At 36.2% G+C, this 25,806-nt stretch overlaps 1 protein-coding gene across 1 annotated transcript in view; it reads left to right on the top strand.

The window, feature by feature from the left end:
• Positions 1 to 25,806, top strand: part of SOX6 (SRY-box transcription factor 6) — a 494,065-nt gene that overhangs the window by 337,495 nt on the left and 130,764 nt on the right. Inside the window, exon 7 of the mRNA XM_030829763.1 lies at positions 11,522 to 11,642. Coding sequence (XP_030685623.1) covers positions 11,522 to 11,642 — 121 coding nt within the window. The remainder of the gene's footprint in view (positions 1 to 11,521; positions 11,643 to 25,806) is intronic.

The following is a 25,806-nucleotide window of genomic DNA, read 5'->3' as shown; positions in this document are numbered from 1 at the left end:
TAAAGGGGATATCACCACTGATCCCACAGAAATATAATCTACCATCAGAGAATACTACAAATACCTCTACGCAAATAAACTAGAAAGTCTAGAAGAAATGGATAAATTCCTCCACAAATACACCCTCCCAAGACTAAACCAGGAAGAAGTTGAATCTCTGAATAGACCAATGACAGGCTCTGAAATTGTGGCAATAATCAATAGCTTACCAACCAAAAAGAGTCCAGGACCTGATGGATTCACAGCCAAATTCTACCAGAGGTACAAGGAGGAACTGGTACCATTCCTTCTGAAACTATTCCAATTGATAAAAAAAGAGAGAATCCTCTGTAACACATTTTATGAGGCCAGCATCGTCCTGATACCAAAGCCTGGCAGAGACATAACCAAAAAAGAGAATTTCAGACCAATATCCTTGATGAACATTGATGCAAAAATCCTCAATAAAATACTGGCAAACCGAATCCAGCAGCACATCAAAAAGCTTATCCACCATGATCAAGTGGGCTTCATCCCTGGGATGCAAGGCTGGTTCAACATATGCAAATCAATAAATGTAATCCAGCATATAAACAGAACCAAAGACAAAAACCACATGATTATCTCAATAGATGCAGAAAAGGCCTTTGACAAAATTCAACAACCCTTCATGCTAAAAAGTCTCAATAAATTAGGTATTGATGGGACGTATCTCAAAATAATAAGAGCTATCTATGACAAACCCACAGCCAATATCATACTGAATGGGCAAAAACTGGAAGCCTTCCCTTTGAAAACTGGCACAAGACAGGGATGCCCTCTCTCACCACTCCTATTCAACATAGTGCTGGAAGTTCTGGCCAGGGCAATCAGGCAGGAGAAGGAAATAAAGGGTATTCAATTAGGAAAACAGGAAGTCAAATTGTTCCTGTTTGCAGATGACATGATTGTATATCTAGAAAACCCCATTGTCTCAGCCCAAAATCTCCTTAAGCTGCTTAGCAACTTCAGCAAAGTCTCAGGATACAAAATCAACGTACAAAAATCACAAGCATTCTTGTACACCAATCACAGACAAACAGCCAAATCATGAGTGAACTCCCATTCACAATTGCTTCAAAGAGAATAAAATACCTAGGAATCCAACTTACAAGGGATGTGAAGGACCTCTTCAAGGAGAACTACAAACCACTGCTCAATGAAATAAAAGAGGATACAAACAAATGGAAGAACATTTCATGCTCATGGGTTGGAAGAATCAATATCGTGAAAATGGCCATACTGCCCAAGGTAATTTATAGATTCAATGCCATCCCCATCAAGCTACCAATGACTTTCTTCGCAGAATTGGAAAAAACTACTTTAAAGTTCATATGGAACCAAAAAAGAGCCCGCATCACCAAGTCAATCCTAAGCCAAAAGAACAAAGCTGGAGGCATCACGCTACCTGACTTCAAACTATACTACAAGGCTGCAGTAACCAAAACAGCGTGGTACTGGTACCACAACAGAGACATAGATCAATGGAGCAGAACAGAGCCCTCAGAAATAATGCCACATATCTACAACTATCTGATCTTTGACAAACCTGACAAAAACAAGCAATGGGGAAAGGATTCCCTATTTAATAAATGGTGCTGGGAAAACTGGCTAGCCATATGTAGAAAGCTGAAACTGGATCCCTTCCTTACACCTTATACAAAAATTAATTCAAGATGGATTAAAGACTTACATGTTAGACTTAAAACCATAAAAACCCTAGAAGAAAACCTAGGCAATACCATTCAGGACATAGGCGTGGGCAAGGACTTCATGTCTAAAACACCAAAAGCAATGGCAACTAAAGCCAAAATTGACAAATGGGATCTAATTAAACTAAAGAGCTTTTGCACAGCAAAAGAAACTACCATCAGAGTGAACAGGCAACCTACAGAATAGGAGAAAATTTTTACAACCTACTCATCTGACAAAGGGCTAATATCCAGAATCTACAATGAACTCAAACAAATTTACAAGAAAAAAGCAAACAACCCCATCAAAAAGTGGGCAAAGGACATGAACAGACACTTCTCAAAAGAAGACATTTATGCAGCCAAAAAACACATGAAAAAATGCTCATCATCACTGGCCATCAGAGAAATGCAAATCAAAACCACAATGAGATACCATCTCACACCAGTTAGAATGGCCATCATTAAAAAGTCAGGAAACAACAGGTGCTGGAGAGGATGTGGAGAAATAGGAACACTTTTACACTGTTGGTGGGACTGTAAACTAGTTCAACCATTGTGGAAGTCAGTGTGCCGATTCCTCAGGGATCTAGAACTAGAAATACCATTTGACCCAGCCATCCCATTACTGGGTATATACCCAAAGGACTATAAATCATGCTGCTATAAAGACACATGCACACGTGTGTTTATTGTGGCACTATTCACAATAGCAAAGACTTGGAACCAACCCAAATGTCCAACAACGATAGACTGGATTAAGAAAATGTGGCACATATACATCATGGAATACTATGCAGCCATAAAAAATGATGAGTTCATATCCTTTGTAGGGACATGGATGAAGCTGGAAACCATCATTCTCAGCAAACTATCGCAAGGACAAAAAACCAAACACCGCATGTTCTCACTCACAGGTGGGAATTGAACAATGAGAACTCATGGACACAGGAAGGGGACCATCACACTCTGGGGACTGTTGTGGGGTGGGGGGAGGGGGGAGGGATAGCATTAGGAGATATACCTAATGCTAAATGACGAGTTAATGGTGCAGCAAACCAACATGGCACATGGATACATATGTAACAAACCTGCACATTGTGCACATGTTCCCTAAAACCTAAAGTATAATAATAAAATAAAATAAAAAAGAAAAGAGAACTCACTTACTGGAGCTATTTTTTTCTTTTGCTTTAAACCAACTTTTTATTGAAGTATATTTATACAGAAAAGTGTGTGTGTATATATATATATATGTATATATATATATATATGTGAAGTTAGCTCTTTATTAATGTTTTAACTAAAACCTATGACTTTGAAGATCAAATCTTGAGTTTGTAAAAGGATGCTTTTAAACTATGACATCTTGAGTTTGTTCTACTTTTTAAGGAGTTTACTTGGCCCTTTAATGAGAATTTTGAAGAGTGCTAGGAATAGTATGCCAAATCCTGGGAAGATATTACATTATATTAGAGATGGATATTAGCAATGGTGGCAAAGTGTTTTGTATCTTATCTTGATGGGACCTGAGAAAGGCAAGAGGAAGAGGAAAGACGAGGAGTATGAGAGAGAGAGAGAGAGAGAGAAGAGAGAGAGGGGGAGGGGGAGGGGAGAGAGAGACAGAGGGGAGGGAGAGAGAGAGAAAGGGGTGGGGGGAGAGAGAATAACCTGCCAATAACAAATAACAAACAAACAAACAGAAGCAAACAAAGATGGATCCTCTTCTGAATGCAGTTACATTGTTTGTATAATGTATATCCATTGGATGGTGGAAAACACCTGGGAAGATGGGACTCTGTTCTCAAATGCTCTAGAAAATGTGTGTCCTAAATTTGCTCTTGCTAGGATTCTAGTATTCTCCTGTTGGGCTAGCTAGATTCTCTAGAAGCAGGCTTTGATATATTACATTAGCTGTAGCAGCCATAGATTTGCTAAATAAGACAAATGAAGAGCAAACAAGATTATATCAAGATGTATTTAAAAGTCAGTTTTAAGTTCTCTTCTGGAATGAGAATGATTACAGCTCAGTACCTTTTGTAGTTGCATTAACAATTCTACCCTATGAAAATTGGTGGTCAGAAGACCAGATCTGAGGTCCTAGTTGGTTGGCTCTCAGCCATTGATCAGTTAATACAAAATACTATATTCTTAGGCCTGTGATAAGAGCAACAGGATATATAGAAATATAAATGGCACAGGCCATTTGCTGAGAGATGATTTATGATTTGTGAATTAGTGAACAACAAAGAACGCAGCATATAATTTAAGGCTTCTTTGAGTACTTAAGGCTGTGGCCAACTAAGAGAAGTTCAGTATGTTGACTACTGCATTATGCTTTCTAAGGAAGGGCAAAGCAGAGTATTAAAATTTTAGAAAGATTTTGACAAAAAGTTTGAGACTAAAAGAGTTTCTGTTAAGGCATGAATTTATCCTATGAAGTGAGATATTTTTCCTCCTAACCTCCAGAATTAACCAAGTTCATATACTGTGGATTTCCACGCACTTTTTGGCAATAAGAAGAGACATTTCTGACTTTGAAGGCTTTTCCTATAAGTTTTCTGAGGACTTCATTTCTTTTGCTTTAGATGCTGCAGCTTTTACAGTGGTAATACTTTATGCAAATGAGTCAGCTATTCTTTGCAAAAAAGAATATGGTCATTTCGAAAACTGATCCCCATCCCCTGTTTCTGTCTGCACTTCTTGCACCTCTCTCTCTCTCTCCTTCTCTCTCTCCCAAGATCACTTTTTCTGAACTCTCTATTTTCTCTCTTTTCCTCCCTCTCTGTCATGATATACACACATTGGAAACATTTCTTTCAACAGTTTAAGAAGCTTTCTTCAATTAAATCACGTAAGGAATTATTTTCTAGAGATAAAGTATTTAAAAATCCTCATTTTTGCACTGTCTTTAACTCAGTAATAGACATTAATATGCACGTGATTTTTAATACAAATACTTATTTCCCATCACTAAAAAAAGTTAAATAATCTTCATGAAAGAGAAAATGAGCCCCCGAGTGTCACTCTGTTTGCATATTAGCACGTAGCCAGGACTCTGCCAAGTTGCTCTCTGACTGACTGCTGCAGATGCTCTTTCTCAAGTATTCTGAGTCATATCTTTACTGCAAGTCTTTGGGGACAAACAATAGCACCTGTTCCTCACAAGATATCAGGCCAGTTAGCCCATTCATGTGTCTTTAATGAAGCTCTGGGGCAGATGGCAAAAAATGGCATCATCAACAACTTAGCACAGAGAAAACAAAGGGGATAAGTGTTGATGCAACAATGCTGTTTTACGAATTGGAAGAGACAGAACCTAAGTGTTTCACACACATCTGCTGCTGTCTTGATTCTCTGAAAGATGTGAGGAATACCCTAGCAATTAAAATTTCTGGGCATGTAGCCTATTTGATCAAGAATATGTTCCCCACCCTCTCCAAAAGGGAAACACTTTGGTCAGAGATTGTGGAAGTTAATGGACAGATTAATGGACAGTTGTGCTTTGGGGTAGTTTATTCCTTTCATGATACACTAAGCTTCACCCATGATGGGGTTTCTGGTTACTTGGTAGTCATTCAACTTACATACCCAGCCAGATAGTGCTTACTTTCAAAGCAATAAAAATAACACAGTTTTCATGCTCAGAGATATATTTTGGCCACATCTAGTTTTGCTCTTTGTGCTAACAAAATCAGTTTTACTTCTTCATCTATAGGATAATTAAAGAATCTCCGAATTTGTGTTTAGGGAAAGTTACATTTTCAAGAAAAAAAAGATGCTATTTAAAATTTTGATAACTTCTTGGAAAAGACATGTGGAGACTGGTCAATCTTTGATGGAGTGAGGGGAATTCTATTATTTTTTGTTCTTAGCAAAATATTTTTTGGGGTTGCTGTTTCCAATGTGACTGCCTTTCCTGGCATGTCACCAAATGGGAAAACGGGATGATGGAAAGATAGGGAAAAGGCAGGATTACATTCTTCATAGTGGGATGGGGCTTTTCTGTATCTTCAGAATTCTTTATCTTCCCTAACCACTGGCACTCAGTGCAGTGACTTTAATACACAACTTCCATAAAAGGAAAACATCCTGGATGCTTGTGTGATTCTTAGGTGGCCACCAAGCCTCTTTCCTTGTCTTTTCCCCTTACCTTGCTCTTGCTTTCCATTTCTGTTCCACATTCAACCGACAATCTTTTAGTAAATATAAATGGAAAGCTATGAGAGGAAAAAGTTGTTGCTGTAATTTATACTTTCTGCTAATATCACTTGCATTGGGTCATACTGATGAGCATTCTACAGAATATGGCATTTAGAAGTTTTGATAGACCCTTGTTGCCTTTGCTTGTTTTTGTTTGTTTGTTTGTTTGTTTTTGTTTTGTTTTGTTTTTTAGATGGAGTCTCGCTTTGTCGCCAGGCTGGAGTGCAGTGGCGTGATCTTGGCTCACTGCAACCTCTGCCTCCTGGGTTCAAGCGATTCTCCTGCCTCAGCCTCCCGAGCAGCTGGGACTACAGGCACACCCCACCATGCCCAGCTAATTTTTGTACTTTTCGTAGAGACAGACGGGGGTCTCACCATGTTGACCAGGATGATCTCAATCTCTTGACCTCTTGATCCACCCAGCTCGGCCTCCCAAAGTGCTGGGATTACAGGCATGAGCCACTGCAACCGGCTGCCTTTGCTTGTTTTAAAGACATAATTCCTTTAACACACTAGGGCAGCCATCCCCAACCTTTTTGGCACCAGGTACCAGTTTTATGGAAGACAGTTTTTGCATGGACTGGGTAGGGGAGGGGGGATGGTTTCAGGATGAAACTTTTCCACCACAGATCATCAAGCATTAGATTCTCATAAGGTGCATGGCTAGGTCCCTCGCATGCGCAGTTCACAATAGGGTTGGTGCTGCTATGAGAATCTAATGCCACAGCTGATCTGACAGGAGGCAGAGCTCAGGCGGTAATACTTGCTTGCCTGCTGCTTACCTCCTGCTATGTGGTCCAGTTCCTAACAGGCCATCAACCTGGTACTGGTCCACGGCCCAGGGTTTGGAGACCCTTGCACTAGGTAACTATGAATAAGATTGTTGGATTGTATCAATGTCAGTACTCTGGTTGCGTTGTCATACTATAGTTTTGCAAGATGTTATCATTTGGGGAAACTGGATTAAGGATCCATGTGATCTCTCTGTATTCTTTATTACAACCACATGCAAACCTACAATTATATTATTATCACCAATAATCATATTCCTTATCTTAGATCTGTTTTTCAAAAGATGATGTCATGCTTAATATAATATGATATTAAAAGTACAAACTTTGACCCTGACATATCTGGATTTGAGTCCTGACTCTGTAACTTTTTAATTGGTTATGTTACTTAACCTCACATGGTTTTGTTTTTCTCATTAAATGAATAAGTATAATAATAGTAAGTACCTTACAGGGTTTTGATGATTAAATGAGACAGAGTATGTAAATCATTTTTCCAGTGCTTGACATATAGAAAACAAGGAAAAATATTAGCTGCTGTTGTCATCATCATCATTATCATCATCATTACTATTATTACTTATGTAATTAGACATAAGAAGAACTATTAATCACCTTTTCTCAGGCTAGAGTCTAACTAGCTACCGGGTATTCTGGCTTCTCTTTAATAAAGGGCACTTGGAATTTTTACATCATTTTACTTAAAATAAGCTTATTGTTTTACTTAAAATAAGTTAAAGTCAATTTTAACCCTTGGAACAAAATGATCATTGCTAATCAATGTATTGTAACAAACTACTGGAATTAATGATGGTAGATACTGAGATCAGTGTGTTCTGTGTAAAATAAAATAAAAATAGAAAGGAAGGAAGGAATTTATTGAAAATTGAATAGCATTCATAGTATCCAAACTCCAGCAATATGCTTTTGAAACACAGAATTATTTTCAGCTGGAGACTTCCAGGTTTTCTTTGCCAAAACAGTGCAACCAGTGATTTCTCCCTTTTCTATCACTGAAGTCCTTCTGATGTAATGGAAAAAGCCCTGGACAGGGTGATTAGCTGTTCTGGACTCTGGATCCAGCACTGTCATGACACTGTAACCTTAGGCTCATATCTTTTACCTTCTCTAGCCACCTGTTTTCCTGGGTGAGCTTTAGATTAGATTAGTGATTCTCAAAGAATGACCCCTGGACCAGCAGCCCCAGCTTCACCTGGGAACTTTTTAGAGATGTACACTGTCAGACCCCTACCTCAGATCTACTGATTCAAAGACTCTTGACGGGGAGAAGGGGGAGAGAAGGAAGCAATCTGTGTTTTAACAAGCCCTGTGGATGATTGTGATCCACCCTAAAGTTTGAGAATCACTGTCCTAAATTAAATTTTAGCCTAAAATTTAATTAGTTGGACTGAATTCCAGAGTTTTCTGATTCAGTAGGTATGGGGTAGAGTTTAAGAATTTGCTTTTTTAAAAGGTTCCCAGATATTGCTGATGCTGCTGGTCTGGTACCACACTTTGAGAACTACTAGGTTAGGTCATTTCCAAGTTCTGTTCCAACTCTATGTTTCTATCATTACTCTTGCTTTCACAATGTCCTTTGACCTCCTCCTTATTTACTTTTTCTCTCAAGTTATTGAATAGCCTCTGGGCTAATATTTAGTATTTGAAGTTTCTAACATAGCTTTCTTTGCAGAGTTTGATGAACAGAAATGAATTTACCTAAATTCTTACAGCTTATCTTAATATGAAATACCTACAGCTCTTTGGCATTAAAAATGAACCCGAGAGTTTGGTTAGTTATCTCATGAAGATGGAAAGTTACAAAAGAAGTAATTTAAGACACTAAGATTCAAGAATTAAGGTCTGGTTTCTAATTGCTATGGACCTTTTTCTGTTGTCTCATGATATGAAGAGCTTGGGCGACCAATATAAAAATAATGCTTTCATTCTAAGATGCTGCTAAATAAATAACACCAAACAGCCCCAAATACATGTTCAAATGAACATGTATTCCCACCTCTTCTTTCTCATGGTTTTCTAGATACTTGGGATGGGATAATGCTCTGTGAGGCATGTTGTCTGCTAAGCATGACAAGCCTCTGCCTGCCAAACTGAATTATTTAGTTGGCTCATGTTTTCTTTCTTAGAGTTATGAGTAAGATCAACTATTGCTTGTTTTATTGCTTGTTTTATCAGTAATCTGATAATTTCTAGTCCTGAATATGCAAACCATATAAGAAAAGAACACGGATCTAACAAGGATTTACTGTGACATTGCATTACTTTTATGTCAGGTACTGTGCCACAGGAGTTACTTTTACTGTCTATTTGGTCCTCACAATAATTGTGTAAGGTATTATAATTAGCTTCAGTTTTTACATGAAGAAATAGACTCAGAACAATTAAATAACTGTTCAAGATTACACAGTCGAGAAAGTAGCAGCATATAGATTTGAGTTCAGACTTTTTTGCCAACAAGGCCTTTAGAGGCGCCTAGTAATTCTTCGATAAATAAATGCATGATAAATGAATGAAGGAATGGCTGTAATCACACTATTGTCTTAATGTTGACTTTTAAACAATCATAGAATTACAAAGTTGGAAAGGCCCTAAAGGTTATTATGTAATCAGGTTTTTCATTATGTATTTGCTTTAAACATCTCTAACATATGGAGTTATACAGCCTTTCTTTACTGGACCATCTCTAGGGAAAGGATATATACCATCTCTTTACTCAGAGTGACTATAGAATAGTTTATTACTAGAAAGTTCTTCTTTGCATTTCATTTCCATGAAATTTCTTCTTTTGAGCCTAGTTCTGCCCTCTGTTAACCATTCAGTCTTAATCCAATCCTTCTTCCATATATTATTCTTTCAAATATTTGAAGATAACCTTACCTTTTTTATCTCTCAAGCTAAATATTCAAACATCTTCAGCTACTTCTCAATAATAACAACATAATAAATGTTTGTGAAATGAAAGAAATAATAAATAAATATAATATCCAGACTCCTCACTTTCTTTTTCTCCCTTTTTAGAGTATAAGCCATCTGTGCTATATTTTAGGTACACATTAGGGCCATATTTCTGGAGGAAAATGAAATTATTTCCTTTGATGTACTTGCACTGAACAATTGTAACCCATAAAAAATACTGTGTTTTATTTTCTGGCATAGAATAGTGCCCTCATCTCTGACGTCTCAGGTTTGCATCAGGGTACAACAAGCTAGAGTTCAACAGCAAACCCGGTGCTTTTCTTCAGGGTTAAAGGCAAGACCTGGGCACTAGGGGATCAGCTCCAATTTAAGCAGGCTTAGTTTGTACTCTAATGTACGAAACTTGGGCTTACCTCAGCTAAAATGGAAGAAATAGCTGCTCAAAGCTAGTTTCTTTCACGCCCCACTGGCAAGGTAGTAATTGCACAAAGACCTTTTTATTATAAGTTGATTTTCTTGAGAAATGAATTCAGAAAAATCCTGTAAAGTGTTTATTTTTTGCTTGCCCTTTATTAACCCACATCTTAGGGCTTTCCCTAGAGAAAAACTGTTGGTAAATGAAACCTCTTAGACCTACAGCATTTTTTGCACTGTGTCCCTGGCTATGAAAGGAACAGGGACAGGACAAGGCAAGTCAGTGCTAATTAAACAGGGTCATTAGCCAGTGTATGGAATTTTGCCTAAAGAGAAGATTTAGGAATTTAGACAGGGAAGGGTTTGGGGTTGGAAGAATTACTGGTAAAGGTTTGTATCTTAAATAAGATATAATATAGCCCTTTTATACCAGTGAAAAGGCTAAATACCCTGTTTGAACTTAAAGATAATTTCTTTTGGTATGCCTTAGTTTTGATCTTTAAATAATAAAAGTCCTGTATTCAACCTATAAAACTGTGCCCTGAAAGCCAGGACAAAACCTTCCTGTCATGCTATCCTGGAATCGGGGCAGCATGCCTAGAATAAAGGAGGAAGCTAGGAAATTAAAATGTAATTTTCACAAGCGTGATTCTGTCATAGCTCTTATTTTCTTTATATGGAATACAAATACTGATATAGAGTAAAGATTTTTCTATTTTGCATTTTTGTGCTCTTTGATACATTTATTGAGGTCAAATGAAATTTGATATAGTAGGATTTATTATGAAATGCTCTCTGAATACAACTCCATAATTACTGAGCTACATGGTAGTGCATAAAGCTGTAAAACTGCTTAGCCAGACAAGCAATTTATATGTTACATCGAGGTGTGTATGGCAAAGAATATTACTTTAATTGGAAGCCAAGATGTAGTAGCCTTAAATCTGAAGAGCTATATGTTTAACATAATGCAGTGAGGCTTTGAAATAAGATACCTAAACTGGGGAGATACAGCTTTTAGAATATATAACAATTAGACATTATTTTTTGACCATGGATACTAAATACTGTTTTTGAAAGAAAGCACAGAATGCAAAGCAGGTGAAAGGGTAAAACCTCTCAACATTGTACAGTGCTAGAAAAGAAGCAAACTTATTTCTTCTAGTTCTTTGTTTAAAAGAAAAAATAAAAGGGAAAAAAGTCAAGAGAAAAGAAAACCATTAAGTACAGTTTGGTGGAAGCAGGGACGAGGCAAATTCACAATGAAGTTACGTCTTCGGTATGCTATTAGCATCTCAGAAAAGGAATTTGGTGGATTTTAACTGAATTTTCTCAGATTGCAGATTTGGAATGAGGTTAGAGGTGGATGGCTGTGTGGGTACCAGCACACCACCAGGAGTGAAAAACAAATTCTTCTTGGCATACATTTGCTCCCTGTCTGATCATAGGCTCTCTTCTGTTTAGCAGGTTCAGGGTCACATGCCTCCGCTCATGATCCCAATTTTTCCACATGACCAGCGGACCCTGGCAGCAGCTGCTGCTGCCCAACAAGGATTCCTCTTCCCCCCTGGAATAACATACAAACCAGGTAAGTAGAGAGGGATTTAACATTCTTTTGGAAATGCTCAGATCCGCATGTTTGTGCTTAGTACTCACAACAAACACAGGAGCATGTGAGGGAACTATGAATAAAAATATCATAAAAGCTTATTTTAAAGTAAAATTAGAATTGGGAAGAGCGGGCATTGTAATAAACTAATTGGTTGCTAAAAACTTTTACTTTCTCTTCTTCCACTTGAGTTTGTCTTGAATTCACAGATAAGATACTACTTTCCCTGGGGACTACAATGTTTTTGTCAGCTCTCTCTCATGCTTTTACTGTGAATAATTGTTTTTTGGTTAAAGATCCTTTTCTCCTTGTGAGAGCTGTTATATGCTGGAAAAGTGATCACATTCAGCATAAAATGTTATTGTTTGTTGTCAGACTTCTCTTAGAAAGATAGTTAAAACTAGACTGGTTTAATTAGCTTACCACTAATAGGTAAAATTGTTTTTGATTTTCATCTAAAAATGAAGTATTCAGTACTTTTTAATTCATTTTTAAACCTCAAAAAACAGGTCATGTAACCTTGCAGTGAAATATGTTTTAAGATGACTTAGCAAATGTTATGATTTTTCTCTTTTCCTCTGAGTTTACTGGACTCCTGGGGAATTCAATTAGAGGCATAATGGTTTGAAGCTTCTTTCAGAGCCTCCTTGTAAACAGGGCTTTAAATGTTTAAAGATATGTTGCCAAAGGAATCCAATGTAAGAAGATAGTCAAGTTAATAAAAGTCAACCTTAATTTCATTTGTGCATTCTTTGTAAGTGACCTCAGCTCAGAAGTAGTGACCTTGTTCTACTCATTAATAATTTCTGTGTCAAGTTCTTTTTAACATATTAACCTGATTATATTAACCATCAAATCTGAGTACAACAAATCTGCGTGCAGCAGTTTCTTCGTGTACGTGGTTTATAAAGTGAACAAAGGCATTTTAATATGCTTAAAGCAATAATAAAATATAAATCAATTTACTAAAATTCTGGAGAAGAAAGCTTACTAAATAGCATAAAAACAAACATAGTGCATTTTAGCATCTGTTTTAATTGCTTGTTGCCATTGATTACTCTTTTGTATTTGATAGAGAACTTCCTTCTTTGTAAGAAAAGGTAGGATGTCTGTGGCAAAACACGAATGATTCAAGGAATAGAGATGTTATGAGATTGGTGAGTTTAAGGGCTGTCTGAAAATTCCTCACATATAAATGAATCAAACTCGTATTACCAAAAGGTTTTTGGATACCTGAGAGAAAATTATGTCATTCAAATTGTTAAAAATTCATTTTTCTAGAGCATGATTTTTAGAACAAGTTATACTTACCTACTATGAAATTGGCATCTATATTAAGGACAGGAGTATATTTTTTCAGAGAATATTTTTTTTTTAGTGAAGTGGTTCAGTCTTCCTGTGATCTCTGTAAGTCATTCTAAACTACTTCTTCATTTTGACTTTCTTTGGAACATTGAAGTAAACCAGGTTTACTGTTCTATTCTGAATTTAAGTTTGACATCCCTGTACCAGTGCCAGAAACATTTTAAATGAACTGTATGTGGAAATTATCTATTTGACTTCAGTGTTTTTAAAGTTAAATTTATCCACATTTCAAAATCAGGTATGGGTCTTATTTTCTGTTAGACGTAGACATCTTGTAACTATATTGCTTACCTAATTTTGTTGAAACAATACTGCCACTTTTCGTGGGGGAAGATATTGTTTTATATATAGTGATTTTAGACCATTTTTCAAATGTCTTCTCAAACAGCATTAATGGGATTATAATATATAACTGAGAAAAACAGAGAAACTGGGACAATATTGTGCAGAAATTAGTTACTTCCATTGAACAAAGGGCAGCTTAAAGTTAGTGTCCTGGGGTAACAAAGCTGTATTTGATTATGTTGGCCAAACTATGTTGGATAAGGCAGGACAATGGGTTTGGAGATGTAGGAAGAGTTTTAATTACAAGCAAGGTTGGTAAAAAAAAAAGTGTTTACTTTCGTGTGACTCCTAAATTACGCCAGACAATTTAATTAACCAGAACTCTAATTCTTTCAATATTTTGGCTAAGCTAGGCTTTATTGTATATGAAAAATGTGTTTAAAATTGATTAAAATTATATGTTATTATGCTATTAGTAGAGAAATTACATCCTCAGAAGACTTAATCAATCTATGCAGTGTTTTCATCATTCACATGAATTAGGTGAAGAGACTGCTATTGGACTGGAAACTGGACAAGTACAATACAACTTCTTTTTGCCCCAAACTGAGTTATGGTAACTTCACTTGAAATGTATGTGAGGGCTGGGTGTGGTGGCTCATGCCTGTAATCCCAGCACTTTGGGAGGCTGAGAGGTGGGAGGATCACTCAAGCCCAGGAGTTCAAGACCAGCCTGGACAACATAGTGAGCCCTTGTCTCTAAAAAGATTAAAAAGTTAGCGAAGCATGGTGGTATTCACCTGTAGTCCTAGCTATCCAGGAGGCTGATGTGGGAGGATTGCTTGAGCCCGGTGGGTTGAGGCAGCAGTGAGCCATGATTCTGCCACTGCACTCCAGTCTTAGCAGCAGAGTGAGACCCTGTCTCAAAAATAAAATAAAATAAAATAAAGAAAAAAGAAAAGAAATGTATGTGAGACAACAATGACTAAATTTTTGAAAGAAAACCTTGAATTGGTGGCATAAATTTGTATTCTGGTTGCCTAAACAACAAGATGAACAAGTGCTACCTTGGTCTTTATAAATTGAAAAAAATAAATTTCCTTTTTTTTTCCATTTCCACTTTCCCATATCTGAAATGATTTCACAGTATTTGTGCCTTCCACTGATTGAATAATTATCTTAATTTCCAGAGAGCAAGGACTACCTTGGGGTGATATTCATTGTTTGTTAAAGTTGACTGTTTCTGAATCCATGTTAAGACAGTGTAAGCAAATACATTTAGGGTTATAGGCCTTCACTCCCCGCCCCATGATTTGACCTGTACCTCTGGGCATTTCAGAGTCCCAGCGTGTAGTAAACACTAGGCAAGCTTTCCCACCTCAGTGGGTTGCAGAGGGGGCATGTTGCCCACAGGGATTGTTCAGCCCCAGGACAGCATCTTTCAGATTGTTCTCTCTATAAATAGCTTTATTGAGTTTTAATCCCTATTTTTTTTTTTTTTTTTTTTGAGAAGGAGTCTCGCTCTTTCACCCAGGCTGGAGTGCAGTGGCGCGATCTCGGCTCACTGCAGGCTCCGCCCCGCGGGGTTCACGCCATTCTCCTGCCTCAGCCTCCCGCGTAGCTGGGACTACAGGCGCCCGCCACCTCGCCCGGCTAATTTTTTTTTTTTTTTTTGAGACGGAGTCTCGCTCTGTCGCCCAGGCTGGAGTGCAGTGGCGCAATCTTGGCTCACTGCAAGCTCCGCCTCCCGGGTTCACGCCATTCTCCTGCCTCAGCCTCCCGAGTAGCTGGGACTACAGGCGCCCGCCACTGCGCCTAGCTAATTTTTTGTATTTTTAGTAGAGACAGGGTTTCACCATGGTCTCAATCTCCTGACCTCGTGATCCACCCGCCTCGGCCTCCCAAAGTGCTGGGATTACAGGTGTGAGCCACCGCGCCTGGCCTAATCCCTATTTTTAAAAATATTTTACAGGTTCTATAATTAGAGACATATTTCTTGATAGGAACTCATCATCGGAGCCCAGAACATAAACTACAGACTTTTGGTTGCTTTGCTCTTTCACATTGTGATACAGAGAATTGCAGCAATCAAGAGTAAGATAGATACATTTGAGCACAAATGTTGGAGAAAATTAAAAGATAGAGCGTCTTTCACAGTTGCCAATGTGTATATCAGATGAAGATCAGCTTGCCTGAAAAACAGAAACGATGAGTAGCCCCCTTTATACTTCAGGCTTGATTTAGCTGACCAATTGCTTTATGTAGTTGGAATTTTTTACATGATTGCTGCTAGAAAGCACTCTTGAAGTTTCCTAGAATGTCCTAGGAACAGGATGTCTGCCTGCTCCTGGGTCTTCCATTTACTCACTAGTTATAATATGATAATATATGATAATAATAATGCCTAAAGCTTACTGATTGATACTGTGCCAAATACTGTGCTAAATATTTCACATGGATTATTTTATTTCATCCTTACTTGAACATGTCACTTAATTTTGCTGAACCTCACTATTTTGTCATCTAAGAAATGTGTCATGATTTGTTCACTACCCAATGTGGATGTGAAGATTAAATTTTGTAAAATATCTAAAAGTTCTCTGAAAATGATAAAGCGCTAAGATTGGGAGTAAAGTCTGACGGTGAAACTGAGTAACTTTAGCCTGTTAAACTACATCCTTATCCGTTGGAAATGTGGTCCAAAAGCTGAGTGTTAGACTGAGTCATAGTGTCCCTCTGCTCAATGACCAAAAACAATTTTACAAGTATACCTAATGTTTCTTTTTTATTGCAGTAAAATATACATAATATGTTATTATTTTAGCCATTTGTAAGTATATAACTCAATGGCATTAATATATTTTCAATATTGTATAACCAACACCACAATCCATACCCAAAAATTTTTCATCATACCCAACAAAAATGCTGTAGCCATTAAATAATAACTCTCTCTATCCCTCTACCCTTAGTCTCTGGTAACTTCTATTCTATTATGTTTCTCTATGCATTTACCTATTGTAGGTACTTCATATAATCGGAATAATACAATATTTATCCTTCTATGTCTAGCTTATTTCGGTAAGCATAACATTTCAAGGTCCATCCATACTGTAGCATATATTAAAATATAATCTTTTTGCTGAATAATATTCCATTGTATATGTATATATACCATATTTTGTTTATCTGTTCATCTGTTGATAGGCAGTTTGTTTCTACCTTTTGGTTATTATGAATAATACTTCTATGAACATGGTTATAGAAATGTTTGTTAGAGTCCCCACTTTCAATCATTTTGGATATATACCTGTGAGTTGAATTAATGGATTATATGAAGTTCTATGTTTAAACTTTTGAGAAACCACCAAACTGTTTTCCACAGTAGCCACGCCATTTTATATTCCTGCCAGAAATGTAAGAGGGTTCCAATTTCTTCACATTCTTGCTAACACTTGTTATTTTCAGTTAAAATTTTTTATTATTATCATCCCAGTAGGTGTGAAGTGGTATCTCATTGTGGTTTTGATTTACATGTGCTTAATGATTTATGATGCTGATCATCTTTTCATGTGCTTATTGGCCATTTGGATATCTCCTGTGGAGAACTGTCTATTTAAGTAGTTGCCCATTTTTGAGTTGGGTTTTTTGTTGTTGTTGAGTTTCAGTTCTTTGTGTATTGTGGATAGTAATACCTTATCAGATATATGATTTGCAAATATTTTCTCCCATTCTGTAATTTGTCTTTTAGCATTCTTCATAATATCTTTTTATACACTAAAGTTCTTAATTTTGATGGAGTCCAGTTTATCCATTTTTTCCTTTGGTGCCTGTGCTTTTGATGTTGTATCAATGAAATCATTGCCAAATCCAATGTCGTAAAGATTTACCACTATGTTTTCTTCTAAGGGTTTAATTTTTTTAGCTTCTAAGTTTATGTCTTTGATCCATTTGAGTTGATTTTTGTATATTGTGTAAGGTAAAACCTTTTTCTATTGTTTTACATCTTTTGCACGTGTATGTCCAGTTTTCCCCACACCATTTGTTGATAACACTATCCCTTCCCCCGTTCAATGGTTTTTGCACCTTTGTCAAAAATCAATCAACTATATATGTAAAGGTTTTAATTTTGAGCTTTCTATTATATTTCATTGGTAGATACACACACACACACACACACACACACACACACACATATGTATATATCCTTATGCCAGTACCATCCTGTTTTAATTGCTGTAGCTTTGTGGTAAAAATTTGAACTGTGAGCTTTCCAACTTTATTCTTCCTTTTCAAGATTGTTTTAGTTATTGAGACCTCTTGTAATTCCATATTAATTTATGAATTGGCTTTTCCATTTCTGTGAAATAGGTTATTGTAATTTTGATAGGGATTGCTTTGAATCTGCAGGCTGCTTTGGGTAGTATTGCCATCTTAACAGTGTTAAGTCTTCCTACCCATGAGCACAGATGCTTTTCCATTTATTTATGTCATCTTTAATTTCTTTCAAAAATGTTTTATAGTTTTCAACGTACAAGTCTTTCATCTCCTTGGTTAGATTTATCCCTAAGTGTTTAGTTCTTTTTAATACTTTCGTAAATGTAATCGTTTTCTTTTAGGTTGTTCGTTGCTGATGTTTAGAAACACATCTGATATTTGTGTGTTAAGCTTATACTCTGCAACTTTGCTGAATTTATTAATTCTAGTAGCTTTCTCAGGGACTCTTTGGGATTTTCTATATATAGGATTGTGTCATTTGCAAATCCAAATAGTTTTACCTCTCCCTTACCAATTTTGATACATTTTTTTCTTTTTCTTGTCTAATAGCAGTGGCTAGCACTTCCACTACAGGATTGAATAGCAGCAGTGAAAGTGAACATTATTGTCTTGTTCTCGATCTTAAGGGGAAAGCTTTCAGTCTTTCACCATTGAACATGAAGTTAGCTGTGGATGTTTGTTTGTTTGTTTAACGAATAGGGTCTAGCTCTGTTTTCCAGGCTGGAATTAAGAGGTATGATCATAGTTCACTGTGGCCTTGAACTCCTGGGTTCAAGCAATCTTTCTACCTCAGCCTCCCAAGTAGCTGGGACTATAGGCACGTGCCACCACACTTGGCCAGCTGTAGGCTTTTTATAAATAGGTTTCATCATGCCGAGGTCTTTTTCCTCTATTACTAGTTTTTTGAGAATTTTTTATGATGGAATAATATTAGATTTTTGTCAGATGCCTATTCTGTGTCAATTGAGATGATCATGTTGGTTCTATTAATGTAATGCTTGACACTGATTTGATCCCTTGCATTCTTGGGATAAATTCCACTTTGCCCTGGTAAGTAATTCTTTTACTATGCCATTGGATTTGTTTTGCTAATATTTTGTTGAAGATTTTTATATCTATATTTATATGGGATAGTGGACTGTAACTTTCTTTTCCTGTGATATCTTTATCTGGTTTTGGTATCAAGATAATGTTAGCCTTATAAAATGAATTAGAAGTATTCCCTCCTCTTCATTTTTTTTTGTAAGAGTTTGATAAGGATTGGTATTAATTCTTCTTTAAACATTTGGCAGAATCCACTGGTAAAGCCATCTAGGCCAGAGCTTTTCCTTACTGGGAGGTCTTTGATTATTGATTCATTGTCTTTACTTGTTACAGGTCTATTGAGGTTTTCTATTTCTTCTTGAGTTGGGTAATTTTCATGTTTTAAGGAATTTGTCCATTTCTCCTAGGTGTTGAATTGGTTAATGTACAATTGTTATGACTGCATAATTATTCAGGGCTTCTTTTTAATTTCTTTGTTTTAGTTAGCATTTATTGAGCACCATTTGTTTTCCAAGATATCCCCCAAGCTGTGTATGTGTGTGTGTGTGTAATCTCATTTAATTTTCATAACAATTTTTAGATATAAATGGTAATAAATGGTATCATCTCTGTTTTATTAAAAGAAAATAAGAAACTGATACTCAAAAAAGTTAACTTTTCCAAGAGTTGCACATCTTGAAATAGTGGAGATAGAATTCAGACTGAAGTTCTCTGATTTGACACTTCATACTCTTGGGGCCTTGGTCTAAGCATGTGTGATCTTAAGAAAATCTGACCTTTTTGTGGTGAATAAAATGTAATTTTTACATGTGGTGTTATGCAAATGACATCTTGTAAAGCCACTCATTTCTATCTCTTCCAGAGTATTTCAAAGCAGAGATATGAACTGCTATTGTAATAGTTGATTATTTAAATATATCTACTTAGAATTAAAGCATTTCTGAGGTTCTTCAGATTAGCACCCTAATTTTTAAATCAGAGTGTTGGGGTCCAGGAAGAAAATACGTTCAGCTGTGTAAACTAACCTAGTTTTTTAAAGGCCTATAATCTTAACTGTGTTCTCCTCTGTACATGGAGGCTATATTATTGATGAGCTATCATGAAGGCATGAACTTTGAGAGTTTATTTTTTTATTTTTAATTTTTATTTTTTTCATCTTTTAAATTTCAGTAGTGGTGATTTCTGAGATTTTGGTGCACCCATCACCCAAGCAGTGTATACTTTACCCAATGTGTAGTCTTTTATACCTCGCCATCCCCCAACCTTTCCCCCAATCCCCAAAGTTCAGTGTGTCATTCTTATGCCTTTGCATTCCTCATAGCTTAACTCTCACATGTGAGTGAGAATACGATGCTTGGTTTTCCATTTCTGAGTTACTTCACTTAGAATAATAATCTCCAATTCCATGCAGCTTGCTGTGAATGCCATTATTTCATTAACTTTTATGGCTGAGTAGTATTCCATGGTGTATATATACACCACATTTTCTTTATCCATGCATTGATTGATGAGCATTTGGGCTGGTTCCATATTTTTGCAACTGCAAATTGTGCTGCTATAAACATGCATGTGCAAGTATCTTTTTCATGTAATGACTTCTTTTCCTCTGGGTAGATACCTAGTAGTGGCATTGCTGGATCAAACAGTAGGTCTACTTTTAGTTCTTTAAGGACTCTTCATACTCTTTTTCATAGTGTTTGTACAGTTTACATTCCCACCAACAGTATAAAAGTGTTCCCTTTTCACCACATCCATGCCAGTATCATTATTTATTTATTTTTTATTATGACCATTCTTGCAGGAGTGAGGTGGTATTGCATTGTGGTTTTGATTTGCACTTCCCTGACAATTAGTGATGTTGAGCATTTTTTTTTATATGATCATTGGCCATTTGTATATCTTCCTTTGAGAATTGTCTATTCATGTCCTTAGCCCACTTTTTCATGGGATTGTTTGTTTTTTTTCTTGCTGATTTGTTTGAGTTCTTTGTAGATTCTGGATATTAGTTCTTTGTTGGATGTATAGATTGTGAAGATTCTCTCCCACTCTGTGGGTTGTCTGTTAACTCTGCTGATTATTTCTTTTGTCGTGCAGAAGCTTTTTAGTTTAATTAAGTTCCATCTATTTATCTTTGCTTTTGTTGCATTTGCTTTTGGGTTCTTGGTGATGAATTCTTTGCCTAAGCCAATGTCTAGAAGGGTTTTTTCCAATGTTATCTTCTAGAATCTTTATTGTTTCAGGTCTTAGATTTAAGTATTTGATCCATCTTGAGCTGAATTTTTTACAAGGTGAGAGATGAGGATCCAGATTCATTCTATGTGTGGCTTGCCAGTTATCCAAGCATCATTTGTTGAATAGGATGTCTTTCCCCATTTTATGTTTTTGTCTGCTTTGTTGAAGATCAGTTGGCTGTAAGTATTTGGCTTTATTTCTGGGTTCTCTATTCTGTTCCATTGGTCTATGTGGCTATTTTCATACCAGTACCATGCTGTTTTGGTGACTGTGGCCTTATAGTATAGTTTGCAGTCAGGTAATGTGATGCCTCCAGATTTTTTCTTTTTGCTTAGTCTGTCTTTGGCTATGCAGGCTCATTTTGGTTTCATATATATTTTAGGATTCTTTTTACTAGTTCCTTGCAGAATTATAGTGGTATTTTTATGGGAATCACATTGAATTTGTAGATTGCTTTTGGCAGTATAGTCATTTTTAAAATATTGATCCTACCCAACCATGAGCATGGGGTGTGTTTCCATTTGTTTATATAATCTATGATTTCTTTCAGCAATGTTTTGTAGTTTTCATGTAGAGGTCTTTCACATCTTTGGTTAGGTATATTCCTAAGTATTTTATTTTATTGCAGCTATTGTGAAAAGGGTTGAGTTCTTGATTTGATTCTCAGCTTGGTCACTGTTGGTGTATAGCAGAGCCACTAAGTTGCGTACATTAATTTTGTATCCTGAAACTTTGCTGAATTCATTTACCAGTTCTAGGAGCTTTTTGGCTGAGTCTTTAGGATTTTCTAGGTATACAATCATATCATGAGCAAACAGCGACACTTTGACTTCCTTTTTACCGATTTGGATGCCCCTATTTTCTGTCTGTTGTCTGATTGCTTTTGCTAGGACTTCCAGTACTATGTTGAATAGAAGTGGTTAAAGCGGGTATCCTTGTTTGTTCCAGCTCTTAGGGAGAATGCTTTCAACTCTTCCTCATTCACTGTAATGTTCGCTGTGGGTTTGTTATAGATGGCTTTTATTGCTTTAAGGTATGTCCCTTCTATGCTAATTTTGCTAAGGGTTTTAATCACAAAGGGATGTTGGGATTTTGTTAAATGCTTTTTCTGCATCTATTCAGATGATCATGTGAGTTTTGTTTTTAATTCTGTTTATGTGGTGTATCATGTTTATTGATTTACATATGTTAAGCCATCCCTGCATCCCTAGTATGAAACTGAGGATTTTTTTAATCGATTTTATGTAATGGGGATGAATTTATGTGCGTTTATTCACACTCACTTATTTAATTGCCATTGTGACAAATTCCACAGAATTTCGGATGATTGGTCAAGGGTTTGGATGCAGCTGTGAAATAAGTGAAGAAAGTAAGGTTGAGCCTTGATCCTTAGCTTTCTTAAAGGTAGAAAAAACACTGCAGATGATCTTAGAAGAAATTCTGAGGTCAAGACTCTTTTCATCATCGATCTATTCTTTGATGAATAGAGAGGGAGAAATTAGCAGGAGAAATAACAACATAGTGATCTCAGTGATATATTTTATAATCCTTACTAATTTTATTTTTCATTTGTCCTCAGGACAAATTGAAGCTTTTGTATCACCCATTACCTGCTAACATTTACTACAGTGTGGTTTCGCATAAAGACAAATTCAGTCTTATGGCATTCCCTCAGAGTGTAGAGGAATTGTAATATTTTGCTGTACCAAATGCGTGCATCCAGGCAAGATCCATGCTAAGTGGTATGTTCAAGTTTGCATCAGTGGTTGTGATTCAAATATGTTCATATTGTAACAAGAATGGCTGTAGCTCATAAAGGTGGGCTCTACAGTTGTTTGGCAACTTTTATCATTTTATGATGCTGGCACACAATAATTTTTGAGTTAGTTAGGGATGTGTAACATATTTTTCTTCTGTTTTGGAGGCTGGGAAATGAGGTATGAGACTGAAGAATCTTTTGTGCTGTCTTCTAGTTCTGTTTTTTTTTTTCCTCTCTCTATTCCTTCCAAACTTTCTAAATCATTTCTTCAATGTGTTAATACCTGAAGTTACTATCTCAGGATACTGCAACTATCCCAGTCCTTTGTCTTTCTGAAGAATGAAAGTAAATTGACAGACTTTTACCCATGGGATTTTTGGCTTTTTTTTTTTAAAGGTAGACTTTATATCTGAATTATTCAAATTAAAAGCATTATTGCAGGAGGTAGCCTGAATCTAATGGGTTGTAGGTTCTTAGTACAAGCTCTCCTTCTCCTGCCATTAAGTTTTACTAATTTTCTGCTTCATGTCAGTTTCTATGAAAATTTAAGAATTTATTTTCTCTCATTTAGGGACTCTTGCTGTTTTGATTCCAAAGGAATGTTGCCTATTCTGACAAGTGAAACTAATGTCAAGCAAATTTTCCATAAGTTTTAAATTCTACTTTGTCTTTGTTCTGTACTCTTAAGATAAAAACTGTCAGTTGAAATATGTAGAAAGCTGGAAAAATGGATTTACAGAATGGACATTATTTCTCAAATTGGTTTTTGAAAGTTGTCTTCTTACACTAGAGGTAGCAAGGGCCAGATTACAGTAGTGCATAAAGCCAACCTGTTTCAACAAGCTTCACCTTCCATGTACAAATTTTAAAAGAATGGGTCCTCATGAAAGCATTTCTAATCCAGAGACAAATTTGAAAAAAATTGCTACAACATGTTGACTGATTCCTTGCCAAGTCAGGCACTGAGAACTTTTTCTTGATTGACTTACACAGAAAATTAGAGCAGCAAAGGGGAAACATGTAACTTTGTTATTAAAAAACTAAACTTCACAATACTGTTAAATCCCTCTCCCTCTTAAATTTTTGTTTTCTACTTGTAATCCCCCTCTTCTTCTCCCTCATCTTCTATCCCTCCTGCCTTGTCCTTGTTCTCTTTCTTCTAATCATTCTCTGTTATATACTCTGTTGCTCTAATGTATTCATTTTTACTTTTAATGTTGAAACAATGATATGTTATGGAGAAATAGCTTTCTAAAGATTATATTCAGATATACAGATTCAAAGAAGGATAAAAGTTAAAAATGTTTTTAAAATATGCCTGTCAGCAGTGGAAAGAAAGCTGTTTGTAGCCAGCAGGTGAGCTGGAAAGTACTATAGGGTGTGGTAGAGATAGTAATAAATTAACTGGCAAGCCAAAAACTGTAAAAAAAAAAAAAAGCTATTTCATAGCATAGAAGCATGACAGCTATGAAAAAAGGAGTGCCCCAGGGAATTCTTTTAGAGTTTGATTTTTTAAAAATATGTTTGACATGAAAAATGTTTTAGTACAAATAAAGCAACTGGTATTAAACTTACAGGGAGGGGGGTTGTGGTTTAGAGTTAGTATGAATAATGCATGATATTTAAAGAAAGAACAGCTCTAAAATGTTCCAGGAGGCAGTCCGTGTCGATGGTTAGAATGGTGATTTTCCCCCTATTTTTGAAGCATCATTAATTCAGCATCGTTTTGTGATTTTTTAAAACTTGATATCTACCAAAGAAATACTATTTGACTTAGATTAGGATATTCTTCCTTCAGATAATTTAGTTTAAATATCAAGAAGATCAGTAGAATTGTTTAAGCATAAAGTGACAGTCATTTACTATAAAAAATAATTTGGCCTAGTTATCTTTTTTAAAAAGCTCATATAGTACTGCAAACCAAAATCAACCTCATGGAAAGAGAAAAACAAGATCAGATATTTTGAACGTTACTCCATAGGAGACCAGCACAATATAATGTTAGTGAATGCATTGTAGCAGCGCTCCATATGCAATCAGAAGCCAATTGTTACTGGACTGTGTACAAGCACACACTGTGCTCAATGGTCTGATGAGGTATTATGGATATGATGCAAAGAGACTGTGTAGATTAGAAGCTAACAATTTGTTAAAAGTGAAAGCAACTTAACATTTACATTGGGCCAGCTGAGTAGCATTTCATATGGCAAGCAGGATGAGTTCCCAGGAACCAGAGTCACCAGGAAGCTCCAGGTGTTAGTGTCCATACCCCCCCTCCAAAAAAAGTTTTCTTGCTTAACAGTTGACTACCTTTATTACAGAGATTCTTTCTAAGCTGTCTGTTCATTATTACATTCAGCTTTCAGTGTGGAAAGTTCATGCAAAACAACATGATTATTATAAATGTCAAAAATGTGTGGAGGAACAGCCTATTAAAATATAGCCTAGAGATATTACATAACACTGACTTTAAATAAGTAGCTGAAGCCAAAGTGATACTCCATTAAATCACTGATATTGTGAAATTTATCCACACATACTAATTTTTATTTCAGTTACCACTGTCATGATATGTTCCTCCTTACTTTGTTTTGGTTCTTCAGGTTACTGCATGCAGCCTGTGTTCTTAGGTCACAGAAGGTACTTCCGTCTCCCTTTTTAGGAATGACCTGAAGTCAGAAACACATTAAGATACAGCATTCATCTCTGCTGAACCATACTCACTCTTTACCAGGCATTTAGTACAGATATTCCATGTAAAATGCGTGTTTATTTAATCAAAGCATCATTAAAATATGTTTGATAAGTGCTTAGTATGCATGATTCTGTACTAGGATCCACCAGTACATTACCAGAACCAGAGGTTAATCCAGACAAACATGGTTTCTACACTTATGGGGATACCAAACATTTCACAGAATGCTGGAAGATAAGATTAGCTGTCCTCTCAGCCCTATCATATTGAAGAGGTTGTATTTTTTAATTTTTAAACTTGTTAATAAATAAAGTTTAGAATTATGAGCAGTCAATAGCTTAGAGCCCTTTTTGGACTCTAATACTCTCCCTTGCCTACCAAGCCAAAACTTTTTGTTGTTCTAATATAAAAGCCTTAATACTTTCCCAGTGTACTGAGTGTCAGCCTGGCTTTAAGATATTTTTTTACTCTTAAAAAATGATGTA

This window comes from Nomascus leucogenys, chromosome 15 (genome assembly GCF_006542625.1).
Source record: "Nomascus leucogenys isolate Asia chromosome 15, Asia_NLE_v1, whole genome shotgun sequence".
NCBI classification, from domain to species: Eukaryota; Metazoa; Chordata; class Mammalia; order Primates; family Hylobatidae; genus Nomascus; species Nomascus leucogenys.
This window is presented reverse-complemented; position numbering and strand designations above follow the sequence as displayed.